At 37.2% G+C, this 14,213-nt stretch overlaps 1 protein-coding gene across 4 annotated transcripts in view; it reads right to left on the bottom strand.

Moving 5' to 3' along the window:
- The window catches only part of cep350 (centrosomal protein 350), a 277,088-nt gene that overhangs the window by 232,032 nt on the left and 30,843 nt on the right, over positions 1 to 14,213 (bottom strand). For all 4 annotated transcript variants that reach the window (XM_073063710.1, XM_073063706.1, XM_073063707.1 and 1 more), the window contains exons 3-4: positions 6,325 to 6,368; positions 1,982 to 2,096 (exon numbers count right to left, since the gene is read on the bottom strand). In XM_073063710.1, coding sequence (XP_072919811.1) covers positions 1,982 to 2,096; positions 6,325 to 6,368 — 159 coding nt within the window. The remainder of the gene's footprint in view (positions 1 to 1,981; positions 2,097 to 6,324; positions 6,369 to 14,213) is intronic.

Genomic DNA, 14,213 nt, shown 5'->3' with positions numbered 1-14,213 from the left:
TTTTTGTCCAGGTGGGTTAGGGCCAGGTGGAGGGTGATGGCAAAGGTGTCGTCTGTTCAACGGTTGGGATGGTACGCGAACGGTTGGGAGTCCAGTGAGGGGGGCAGCAGGGCCTTGAGGTGCCTCATGACAAGCCTCTCGAAACACTTCATGATGATGGATGTGAGTACAATGGGACGGTACTCATTGAGGCAGGACACTGAAGACTTCTTTGGCATGGGGATGATGGTGGCGGCCTTAAAGCACATTGGAATGATGGCGCTGCTCAGGGAGATGTTGAAGATGTCAGTGAGAACATCTGTTAGATGGTCTGCACATCCTCTAAGCACTCTGCCAGGAATATTATCAGGTCCAGCAGACTTCCGTGGGTTGACCCTGCACAGGGTTCTCCTCATATCAGCTACAATGAAACACAGTACCTGGTCCTTTGGAGGGTTAAGAAGGTGTACGGTGTATTGGCCTTCATAAATCGTGGAATTGAATTTAGGAGCCGAGAGGTAATGTTGCAGCTATATAGGACCCTGGTCAGACCCCACTTGGAGTACTGTGCTCAGTTTTGGTTGCCTCACTACAGGAAGGATGTGGAAGCCATACAAAGGGTGCAGAGGAGATTTACAAGGATGTTTCCTGGATTGGGGAGCATGTCTTATGAGGATAGGTTGAGTGAACTCGGCCTTTTTCCTTGGAGGGACGGAGGATGAGAGGTGACCTGATAGAGGTGTATAAGATGTTAAGAGGCAGTGATCGTGTGGATTGTCACAGGCTTTTTCCCAGGGCTGAAATTGTTGCCACAAGAGGACACAGGTTTAAGGTGCTGGGGAGTAGGTACAGAAAAGATGTCAGGGGTAAGTTTTTTTACTCAGAGAGTGGTGACTGCGTGGAATGGGCCACTGGCAAAGGTGGTGGAGGCGGATATGATAGGGTTTTTTAAGAGACTTTTGGATAGGTACATGGAGTTTAGAAAAATAGAGAGCTATAGGTGAGCCTAGTAATTTCCAGGGTAGGGACATGTTCGACACAACCTTGTGGGCCGAAGGGCCTGTATTGTGCTGTAGGTTTCTATTCTAGTCCATGAAAAGAACATTGGCTCAAGGTGGATATGAAATTTATGGGGAGAATCACAGGTGGAGTGGAGTCAGGATCATAACTGAAGATTCAATAGCTTCAATATGTTTCTTAAATTATTCTGAAATATTACAAAATAATATTACGTATAGTTCCACCGATTCAGCGGAACTGCAATAATCTGGTTAACCACTAGGATTTCTGAATCGTCAGAGAGAGAATTATTGGACTTTTATTATAACTGTTAAAGATTACAAGTCTACAAGACTTTTTTTCTTCAACCTCATGATCAATTTTAGTGTTTTCACTGAAGCAAACAGTTGGCCACGCATGATAAATGGTTACCACTACTCTATACAGGTGTCCCCCGTTTTTCAAACATTCGCTTTACGACAGCTTGCTGTTATGAAAGACCTACATTAGTACCTGTTTCCGCTAACCAAAGAGGATTTTCACTTTTACGAAAAAAAGACACCCACTTTATACGTGTGTTTACCCCGAGAAAGACTGTGAAACCTTGTGCGGGCAGTTGTTTGTGCATGCGTGTATGTGCCGTTTTTTCCCCCAAATTGATTTTGGCTCGCTGTCTTCCCGAGTTTGATAAGTGAAACTACACTGTACATACAATATTTCTACTTTACATAGGGTGTAAATTTATCATATCATTCCTGCTTTTACTATATGTTGGTGTTATTTTAGGGTTTATGTGTTATTTGGTTTGATTTAGTAGGTTATTTTTTGGGTCTGGGAACGCTCAAAAATTTTTCCGACATAAATTAATGGTAATTGCTTCTTCGATTTACAACATTTTGGTTTACAAACGGTTTCATAGGAACGCTCTACCTTCGGATAGCGGGGGAAACCTGTATACTACTAATAATACTGTTATTTTTCTCTGTGCTTTCTTTCCACTTACCTTTCCTACTGACTTTCCTGGAAGCACTTCCCAGGGACTTCTTGTTGTCCATCACAGTGTCTAAGACAGCAGTACTAGTAGGAACAGCTTCCAGCCTGTTCTCTATGTGTCGCAACTTCAGAAAAAAGTGAGAAATCAAAAGAAATCAATTACGATTGAACAGTATCATCTCACAGCAAAAGATGCTCAAACTCTTCACAGGTCTCTATTTACTAATTCCATGTTTTTTTTGATGACCGTCTACAATTCATCAAGCGACTGTCACTAGAGGTTAAGTAGTTTATCTTCAAGCTTGGGCCATTATCTAGAATTAATTTACAAGGAGCAGATAAAAAATATCAAGGAAATGAAGCATGGGGTTACAGGAAGGTTGTTTTTTTTGAGGAAGGTCAAAATGGGTGTCAAAGGTCAGTGACACAGAGTAATGTTTAACAAGTATGTTTGTGACTGGAAAACTTATCACAAGGTTTATCAACAGGTCTCTCACTGGTTGCAGCACTCATTTATGATTTAAGCAAAATGATGGATGGATGGATGGATGAACCTGAGCTAGATGACAAGCAGGAAGTCTTTAGACTGGGGTAAGATATCAATGAACTGATCTGGTAGGCAGGAAATGCTAAATGGAATCGAACTCGGCTAAGTCTGACATAAAGCATGCAGAAAGTCAGTGGAAAGCCAAGAGGTGTAAAAGAATAAATGGACCTTAGGCAATATTTATTCACAGATCCTTAAAGGTTGCAAGGTATGTCAATAAGATGTATAAAAGACATTTCATAAGCATTCCTTTATTATTAGAAACACAGAGTACAGGCAAGGAAGTTAATCCAGAACTATATACATCAATAGTTGGACCCGAGAGTTTGTGTTCTCCAGATTTCCAATCAGAACAGATGTCGCTGCACGAGAAACTATACAGAGGAGATTGAAGACACAGGAGACTGCAAATGCTGGAAGCTGGGGCAACACAAAAAGCACTGGAGGAACTGGGCTCTTCAGGCAGATGGACATGTTGCCAGGGCTGGAAAATAGTGCTAAAAGGAAAAACTAGATGTAATAGGATTGATTTCTTAGAACAAAGGCAGCTAAAGGGGTCAGCATCTGCCAGACGATGCTGAGGATTTCTATGAGGTTGTGGTGGCCAGTGCTATCATGTTTGCTGTTGTGTGCTGGGGCAGCAGGCTGAGGGTAGCAGACACCAACAGAATCAACAAACTCATTCGTAAGGCCAGTGATGTTGTGGGGGTGGAACTGGACTCTCTGACGGTGGTGTCTGAAAAGAGGATGCTGTCCAAGTTGCATGCCATCTTGGACAATGTCTCCCATCCACTCCATAATGCACTGGTCAAGCACAGGAGTACATTCAGCCAGAGACTCATTCCACCGAGATGTAACACTGACCATCATAGGAAGTCATTCCTGCCTGTGGCCATCAAACTTTACAACTCCTCCCTCAGAGTGTCAGACACCCTGAGCCAATAGGCTGGTCCTGGACTAATTTCCACTTGGCATAATTTAATTATTATTATTTAATTATTTATGGTTTTATATTGCTATATTTCTACACAATTCTTGGTTGGTGCGACTGTAACGAAACCCAATTTCCCTCAGGATCAATACAGTAAGTCTGTCTGTCTGTTAAATGAAGTATATAAAAGTATACTTCAGCAGAGTAGAAGGAAAATCACATTTGGTAACAGAGAGGTTAAAGAACTTTATGTAATTAAAAGGACTGGTAAATGAGGGAGCATAATATTGTGACTAACTGGGAATCATGCTAATTAAAAGACTTCCTGTTTGAAGATCAATTAAGTTAGATGTAAGTGTTTGACACGTGCTGAATGAGTGTACACTGTCATAGGGACTTCTGATAAATAACAAGATGGTAACGTCATAACATCCATATCTGCTGCACAAAAAATGGACCGTCAGTTAGCTGAGTTAGTTGTTATACATCTTCAACTTCACTAACACATTGCTCCAATGATTTTAAGGGCATTTATTCTGCTAATATGTTGTTGTTGCAGGAAATACTTGATGTCAAAGTCCCAGTTGTAAATTTAGAACTGACACAGGAACGATCAAGCTAGCATTGCTATTAAACCAGCAAATTTTCACATACAACTAATAAGTGAAAGTACTGTAAGTGAAGTAGGTGGAAACTCAAAAGTGGAAGACTGGGGATCACTAGAAGTCCTGGGAGCATGAAAGAAGCTAATGTTGGAGATATACTACTTCATTTAAGACAATGCAATAAAACAAAAAAGGAAGTGTGGCAACACTTGAAGAACCATCATGAAAATGCAGTGGATTCTGGGTGCAGTCAAATGCAGTTATGTCCATCCAGCACAACTGTACAAGATATTAATTAAAATCGGCATCCAGATTTTTCAAAGTACACATGATCTCAGTGCACAGGGTAATAAAAGGGAATGATGGGAATAAAGAATTAAATCACGCCATATACAATGACTATCTTCAGATTCTTGAAGACGCAGTCCAATATGAGATTTGACTCCCAAAGTGATGGGCTCAATGACAAGAGTTTTAATTGAGTTTAATTAAAGACATTGCTGATGTAAAAGAGGCACTGAAGAAATAAGATATGTTATAGCAAATGGTAATCTCCTGATTAGGAAGACAAAGACCAGTTGCAGAGGGAGATAAAGGCACTCAGGTTTTTAAGTTTGTTTTACGGTAATGAGAAATGACAATGTTGAACACCAAATTGTAATTGGTAAACAGTAGACTGACTTTTGTATTGCTGTGGTCCAGGTGCTCAAAAGCTGAGAGGAGAATCCATGAGACTGCATCCACTGCAAACATGTTGTGACAGTAGGCAAAACTCAGCAAGTCCACTTCCTTGTTCAGGCAGAAGTTAATTCTAGCCATGACCAACCTCTCAAAGTACTTCATCATACTAGATGTGAATGCTACCTGGTAAAAGTCATTGAGGCAGCTCACCTGGTTCTTCTTGGGTGTCAGAATGATTGATGCCTTGTTGAAGTAGCTGGGATCCCATGCTGACCTACAAGAAAGAGGTCACAGGTCGCCAGACTCTTTGAAGATATGCATAGGTGTAGTGATCTTCCTTTAAAGAGGTTAAAGGATCACTGCCATCATGCTGTTAGATTTTCTCTTAGAGAAAGTAATGGCATATAAACTCTGCCACAGATGTTCTACATCCAATTGTGTCTCTAACTTCACACAAAATTGACTTTTCACACTCTCATGATGGCTGTAGCAAGACTTTATATTCTATTTAGAGATACAACACAGTAACAGGCTGCATCTCTAATCAGTACCAATTGACTTACTAACCTGTACATCTTTGGAATATAGGAGGAAATCAGAGCACCCAGAGGAAACCCATGTGATTGCAGGGAGAACTCCTCAAAGACAGCAGCAGAATTGATGCTCAGTTGCTAGCGCTGTAATAGGTTACGCTAAATGCAACCTACTGACAACTTCTTGTAAGATTTCTAGAGCGTCATTCTTGAATGCTACAGGTCTAGCTCTCAGCATACTAAATATTCTGGTTCATCCAGGACTTCTAATTTGAGTATGTTCAGCATGTTCCTGAAGGCAGACAGTTATTCATACAGACCTTGATGAAGTTGGTGATGACAGTGGCATAGTCATTCAAATTCAAAACAGTCCTGTAAGCTCTTCTCTACTTCCCCTGACCATAATTCTGGTCTTTAACATTGGTGCTGCAGTCCTTAGTGTTTGCCTATTTGTCTGAAGTAGGAGTCCAGCTAGGTGATCAGACTTGCCAAAGTACAGGTGTGAAATGACAAGCTAAATGCTCTTGATGGTGATGCAACAGTGATCGAATATCTTTATTGATTCCAGTTCCAGAGGTACTGTTGATAGTTTGTCAGAGACTTCCATCAAGTTAGTCTGGTTGAAGTCCCCTGCAATGATCTGGAAATTATCAGAGTATGCCGATTGATGATTGTTGATCAGGTGCTCAGCTCCTCCAGTCCCAGTCACATTTGCCAGTGATGGAACCACTGTAACCAGGATGAACTCCCTTGACAGAATGAACAGACCGCCAAATGTACCAAGTTTGGGAAGCAGGACTGAAACAGAACAGCCACATCCATGCATGACTGGGATGCCAAACCACTGGAATTTCCAAAGCGTCAGATAGCAGATCAGAATTTTACTGTACAAAGACTGTTGCATAAAGACCACTTATAAAGAAATCTTTGTGTACAATGCAGAATAAGAGGATATCTATATTGACCTAGAAAAGGTGTACATACCATCTTCATCCTCCAGAATGCATGTCCATTTGAGAATATTTAATCACAATAAAATTGTTTTGAGATGCTTACCGCAGCTTTTGTCTGGTTGACCGTATCCCATGCTGAGGTCACGTCTAAAACAAAACCGAATTACATTTGTTACTTCTTCAAAATATTTCCCAAGTCCTGGTTTTACATTATATACATTAACTTTAAACTTACTCGACTCTTGCCTATTTTAATTTACAGGATGGGCTGTATTTGTACATTGTAAAATTGCATTACTTGAGACTTTTACCTGGAGTTTCATTATTGTGTTTAAATAGGATTCTGATGAATAGACCAAATGCAATAGCAGCACTTGCCCTAAGGAGATAGAGTTGTCATAGCACGTCAGGGCATCTACAGGGTACCTGATAGTGTTTGTTGCCACAGCTATCAAAATGATAGATAGCTCTGCATTTTATCAAGAGTTGAATATAACTGAAAATACAGCAAAAAAAATTGTAGATAGTAGAAATCAAACAAGAAACAGAAAATGCTTTAAAACATGCAGCAGGATTGGCAATATCTGGAAAAAGTGAAAGAATTCACTTTTCGAGCAAGTTCTTTCATCAGATCCAGGAAAACAGAAAAAATGTTTTAGTTTCAGAGACTTGGTGAGGAATGGATAAGACAAAGGGAATATTGCTGATAGAACAAGGCCAGGGTTGCCATATTGAAGCTACTTGGTAGATAAATTAATTCAAGACAGTTTTAAAAAAAGAGAAAGCAATGAAACATGGAAGATCTGTGAAATACAGACCTGTGTAAAAAAAAATGAGAAGACAGTTTTCATGGAGAGAGAAATTGGATATTATAAAAGGATAGCCAACACCAGAAGAGGAAGATTTTAAAAACTTACTCCCACAGCAAATCCTACCCTCACCCCGAGATACATGCCTGTCCTACCCATACCTTCCCCATCTCATACTAAAAACAATCTTTCTCTCTTTCCCATTTGCTGCTTAACTGGCGAAGTGTTTTCACCATTTTGGTTCACTGCGCAATGCATTACCTGCCATCAAGGACATATATACAGAAAGGAGTCAGGAAAAAGCCAGTAACATCATGAAGGATCTCACCCACTCTGCTCATGGATTGCTTGTCCCACTCCCATCAAGGAAACTATGTAGCATCCACTGGATTGAAGAGAATGCACTGCCAGGACCAACAGACTCAAAAGCGATTACTTTCCCCAAGCAGTAAAGCTGATCAACACCTCCACCCACTAACTCCACCACTACTTTATTATTTTCTGCCAGTCACCTTATGTACATCCCAGTGTCACTTTATGAATCAAACTATGTATATAAGCTATCTCGTGTACTTTTCCACCACACTGCACACAGTTCTCTCTCACCTGGACAATAAAGACACTTATGCCAGAATCCTGTACATTGATTTCAGTTCAGCATTCAATACCATCATCCCACAGAAACTAGTGGAAAAACTGTCGCTGCTTGGCCTTAACACTGCTGGATTCTGGATTTCTTGACAGAGATACCACAGTCAGTCCATGTTGGCAGGAACATCTCTGACTCCATCACACTGAGCACCGGATCCCCACAAGGTTGTGTGCTCAGCTCACTGCTGTTTACACTGCTAACACATGACTGTGCAGCCAGATTCAAGGGGAACCTGATCATTAAATTTGCTGATGATACCACAGTGTTGGGGCTCATCAGCAAAAATGATGAAACAATGTACAGGGAGGAGGTCAAACACCTAGAGAGCTGGTGCAGTGACAACTTGATGCTTAATGTCACCGAAACCAAGGAGATGATCATCGATTTTAGACGGTCTCAGCCTGAGCACACACCCCTCAGCATCAGCGGCTCCACAGTGGAGAGAGTGGAAAACATCAAGTTCCTTGGGGTGTAGATCTCGGACAACCTCACCTGGTCCAGGAACACCACTGGGATTGTGAAACTGCACTTTCTGAGGAAACTTAAACAAGCATCACAACCCACTAACATCTTAACTACATTCTACAGAGGCATGGTTGAGAGCGTGCTGACCTTTTGCATCACAACCTGGTACTCCAGCTGCAGTGCTGCCGACAAAAAAGCCTTGCAGAGGGTGGGTAGGGGAGCAGAGAAGGTTACTGGGATCTCCCTACCTTCTCTCCAAGACCTCTTTCAGAGTCGATGCCTCCAGAAGACACGGTACATCATTAAAGACCCCTCACACCCTCTCCATAAACTGTTTGTTCTTCTGCCATCAGGCAAACGTTACAGGAGCATCAAAACAAAAACCACAAGGCTACTAAACAGCTTCCTCACACAAGCAGTCAGACTGCTAAATAGCTGCTCTACCTGACTCTGCTTTGGACACTTTTAACTTGCACTGGACACTTATAACTTGTTTTTAACTGACGTGGCTGTTGTGTTTTACTATTTATTGTTATGTTGCGTTTGTTATGTTATGATTGCACTTGCCCCTGGGAAACGCAGTCTCATTCTGCCCTGCAGAGCTGATGTATGGTTGGAATGACAATAAAGTTTTTGAATCTTGAATCTTATTTTTTTATTATTGTTGTGTTCTTTATCTTTTGTGTTTTGTTTGTGCATCATCAGATCGAGAGTAACAATTATTTCATTCTCCTTTACACTTGTGTACTGGAAATGATGTTAAACGATCTTAAATTTACAATGCATCTTCACCATTCACTTAATATGCTTTTGAAAAAATCTTTGAAATGATTATTCACTGATTTAGTATTTCCATGGACGTGACAATAAAACTACGCTCAATCACAATGATTATTGCTATTATATGGCCTCTGGACATTTCTTTTTTTCTTTTTCTTTTTTTATATCTTTTTATTAATTTTAAACAAACATAAGAAAAACATAGATACAGCGAGTTTGCAAATACATAATAGGTTAAAGTATAAATAAAAATAGATGATAATCCATATATAACCTCCCAAACTCATAGTGATGACGAAAAAAGGAGTAAATAAGAAAAAAAAAACCTCCAAAAAAAAACCTAACCAACATGGGCCATTGCATTATGTCAAATATACACAGTAGTGTCAGTAACTCCGTACCTCCATCCAAATAATTAAGGATAATAAAAGTAAGGTTTAGGAAAAGTCAGTTTAGCTCACATGAAAATGTTGAATACATGGTCTCCAAGTTTCTTCAAATTTAACTGAAGGGTCAAAAACAACACTTCTAATTTTTTCTAAACTCAAATAAGAAATAGGTTGAGAAAACCACTGAAATATGGTTGGAGGATTAATTTCTTTCCAATTCAATAGGATAGATCTTCTAGCCATTAACGTAACAAATGCAATCATCCGCCGAGCTGAGGGGGATAAACAACTATTATCCACCATCGGTAAACCAAAAATTGCAGTAATAGGATGCGGTTGCAATTTAGTATTCAGAACTTTTGAAATAATACCGAAAATATCTTTCCAATAATTTTGCAAGCAGGGGCAAGACCAAAACATGTGAGTCAATGAAGCAACTTCAGAATGACATCTGTCACAGGTTGGATTGACACAAGAATAAAATTGAGCAAGTTTATCCTTAGACATATGAACCTTATGTACAACCTTAAATTGTATTAAGGCATGTTTAGCACAAATAGAAGAAGAATTGACTAATTGTAAAATTTTCTCCCACTGCTCAGTGGGTATAAGACAATGAAGTTCTTTTTCCCATTCCTTCTTAATTTTTCCTGATACTTCTGGCTGTACTTTCATGATCATATTATAAATGATGGCTACTAAACCCTTCTGGCAAGGGTTCAGAACTAAAATTTTTCCCGTAATGTCCATTGGACATAATTTCGGAAAAAACTGTAAAATGTTATTCAAGAAATTTCTAACTTGCAAGTATCTAAAAAAAATGAGTTTTAGGCAAATTGTATTTATTAGATAGCTGTTCAAAGGACATAAAACTATTGTCTAAAAAAAAATCAAGAGAACATGTTAGACCTTTTGTTTTCCATAATACAAAGGCGTGATCCATAAAAGAGGGCAAAAAAAAGTTAGATATAATAGGGCTTGATAAGATAAACTTATTCAAGCCAAAGAATTTACAAAATTGAAACCATATTCGTAATGTATGTTTAACTATAGGATTGGTTATTTGTTTATTCAATTTAGATAAAGCAAAAGGAAGCGAATAGAAAACAATGAGAAGTCTTGTACAGATTTACACTCCAAATTTACCCATTGTGGGCAAGATGCTATAATCGATTCTTGTGTCCAAAATATTAAATATCGAATATTAACTGCCCAATAGTAAAATCTCAGGTAAACCACCCTCCTTCTTAGGCTTCTGTAAATATTTTTTACTTAATCTAGGATTTTTATTCTGCCACACATACGAGGATACTTTGGAGTCAATAATATAAAAAAAAAGATTTAGGAATAAAAATTGGTAATGCTTGGAATAAATATAAAAATATGGGTAATACTATCATCTTAATAGCATTAATTCGACCAACCAATGACAAAGATAATGGGGACCACCTGGTAACAAGTTGCTTGATTTGGTCAATTAAAGGTAAAAAATTAACTTTAAATAAATCCTTATGTTTCTTGGTAATTTTAATACCCAAATAAGTAAAATGATCTGTAACAAGTTTAAATGGTAAGTGTTTATAAATTGGAACTTGCATATTTAATGGAAATAATTCACTCTTATTAAAATTCAGTTTGTAACCAGAAAAGCTACTATACTGAGTAAGCAAGGACGAAATAGCAGGAATAGATCTCTCAGGGTCAGATATGTATAGTAACAAATCATCAGCATATAATGATAACTTATAAGTCCCTTCCCCACGAGTAATACCAAAAATATTAGGTGATTCACGAATGGCAATGGCTAAAGGTTCCAAAACAATGTCAAATAATAAAGGACTTAAAGGACAGCCTTGCCTCATACCACGGGATAACTGAAAAAAAGGAGATCCCTGATCATTGATAAGAACCGAAGCCAAAGGTTTATAATATATTAATTTAATCCATGATATAAATTTTAAACTAAAATTAAAATTCTGCAACGTATTAAATAAATACGGCCATTCAACTCTATCAAACGCTTTTTCAGCATCTAAGGAAATAACACATTCTGGTATTTTAGATGAAGGAGTATAAATTATATTAATTAATTTTCTGATGTTAAAAGATGAATAACGGTTTTTAATAATTCCTGTCTGATCTTCAGAAATAATTTTAGGTAATATATTTTCTAATCTAGTGAGTGGCCAAAATTTTGGTAAAAATCTTAGAATCTGTATTCAGCAAGGATATAGGCCGATAGGATGCACATTCAGTGGGGTCTTTATCTTTTTTAAGAATTAGAGAAATGGAGGCATCATAAAAAGATTGTGGTAATTTACCTACAGTTAACGCATCTTTAAAAATTTTACAAAGCCAAGGAGAGTATAGAAGAAAAGGATTTTAAAAATTCTACAGTATAACCATCCTGACCAGGGGCTTTACCTGAATTCATTGAAAAAATAGCCTCTTTTATTTTGGTTTCTGTAATAGGTGCGTCTAGAAATACACCGTCTTCTGTTGTTAATTTCGGGATATTCAATTTTCTTAAAAATTCATCCATTATGGAAGAATCCTCAACAAATTCTGACTGATATAAAGAATTATAAAAATCTTGAAAGGCTTTATTTATCTCTTTATGATCAATTGTCAAAGTGCCATCTCGTTTACCAATCTTGGTGATTTGTCGTTCAACAGAAGCAATTTTCAATTGATTAGCCAATAATTTGCCAGATTTATCTCCATGTACATAAAAATGGGTTCTAGATTTAATTAACTGATTTTCAATCGAAGAGGATAATAACAAACTATGTTCCATTTGAAGTTTAACTCTTTTTTTTAAAAAGAAGTTCTTTACTGGGGGTTCACTGAATAAATCTTATCAATTTCTTTAATTTTATCAACCAATATTAATATTTCAGAATTAGTTCGTTTCCTAACTCCAGCAGAGTATGAAATAATCTGTCCGCGAATAAATGCTTTAAAAGTGTCCCATAATATTCCAGTAGAGATCTGTTCTGTAGAATTTGTTGAAAAAAAATCAATTTGTTTAATAAAGTTAAGAAAGTCTGAGTCCTGCAGTAAAATAGAGTTGAACCTCCAAGATTTAGCATTAGAAGATGAATCCATTGTCTTAATAGATAACTTCAAAGGTGCATGGTCAGAAATGGTAATGAATCATATTTACAATCGATAACATCTGTGAGTAAACGATGATCAATAAAGAAGTAGTCAATTCTTGAGTAATTATGATAAACATGAGGAAAGTATGAAAATTCTTTATTGTTAGGGTGTAAAAATCGCCAAATTTCAGAAATTCCAGAATCAACCATAAAGGAATTAATAAGAGAGGCTGATTTATTCAGAAGAACCTGGATGGGCTTAAATCTATCCATTGAAGGATTTAAGCAACAGTTAAAATCCCCACCCATTATCAACATGGATTCATTTAAATTAGGAAATGATGTAAATAGACATTTAAAAAATTCAGGATAGTCAGTATTTGGAGCATGAACATCAACTAAAACAACTTTTTGATTGAAAGGTGAACCAGTGACAAGCAAATCTCTACCTTGTGGGTCTGAAATTGTTTCATAGTGTATAAAAGAGGTCGAAGAATCTATAAAAATGGAAACGCCTCTTACTTTGTCTTGGGAATTCGAATGACACTGTTGTCTTCCCAAAACCTAAAAAAACGTTGACTATCCACCTTCCTCACATGAATCTCTTGTACAAAGATAATATTAGCATTCATTCTGTGGAATACTTTGAATATTTTTTTTCGTTTGATCGGATGATTAAAAAAATTAGTATTCCAAGAAACAAAATTAATAATCTCATCCATATTGCCAATATTTATTGCAGTTAACAGATAAGGTTAAAAAAAAAGATGAACTCACGAATCCGGAAGAGGGAAGTAAGTTCAAGGAGGAACCGGAAGTTATGACACTCCAACCATTTTTGTAGTTTCGAGTCAGCCCATGAAGTAGAACTAAGCAAAAAGCAAGCAAAAAAAAGAAACCCCCACCCCCCACCCTCGAAACCCCAGAAAAATAGCCAAAAAGAGGCAAGCAGGCAAACTAATACTAACTTTACCCCCATGTTTCAAGACGGCAACTCAAATGAAAAAGTTAAAAAAAAGACACAAACCACCCATATTTTTTTAAAAATGGGTTAGTATAAAAAAGATTAAACTATAAAATTAGTGTTTTATATATATATATATATATATATATATATATATATATATATATAAAACAAAAGGATTAAAAGAAAAAACTAAAATGTTAAAACCCAAGAATGGATAATATTGTATTAGTATTTTAAAAGAAAGTCCTTAATCTTGTTCAAACACATCCAAACGGATGTGACGTATCCAAGCACCAAGGTCTTTTGGGAAAAAGAAACAACATCTTAGGAAAAAGTTTGTTAAAAAAACCTTAATATTTAAACATTAGAGATAAAAAAAGTATATATAAACTTTAAAAAATCTAATGAGTTATTTTTAAAACGAACAGAATAATAATATAAAAAGAACGAACTCAGAATAAACCAAAAAAAACGGACCTTTACTTAAGTGTGTAAAAAATACACTATCAACCATCACGTAAGAATCATCAAATTATAAAAGGTCTGAATCTATAGACTAATTATTAGCATAAAGAAAAAAGTTAATACAAATAGTAAAAATACAATACATTAGTCAACTCGTAATGAAAAAAGTACTATTCTTCAAGTACTTTTCAACCGACAAGTCTCATCTTTGAGAGTAATTCTCAATTGTGCTGGAAATAGCAGCGCTTGTTTGTAGCCTTTCTGATGAATTTCCGACATAACCGATTTAAAAGCCATTCTTGCCCTCAAAACTTCAGGACTGTAGTCTTCCAGAATACGAAATTGGAAATTTTGAAAGCTGATC

This window comes from Hemitrygon akajei, chromosome 12, assembly GCF_048418815.1.
Source record: "Hemitrygon akajei chromosome 12, sHemAka1.3, whole genome shotgun sequence".
In the NCBI taxonomy this organism is placed as follows: Eukaryota; Metazoa; Chordata; class Chondrichthyes; order Myliobatiformes; family Dasyatidae; genus Hemitrygon; species Hemitrygon akajei.
Note: the sequence above shows the minus strand (reverse complement) of the source record. Positions and strands in the feature narration are given on the sequence as shown.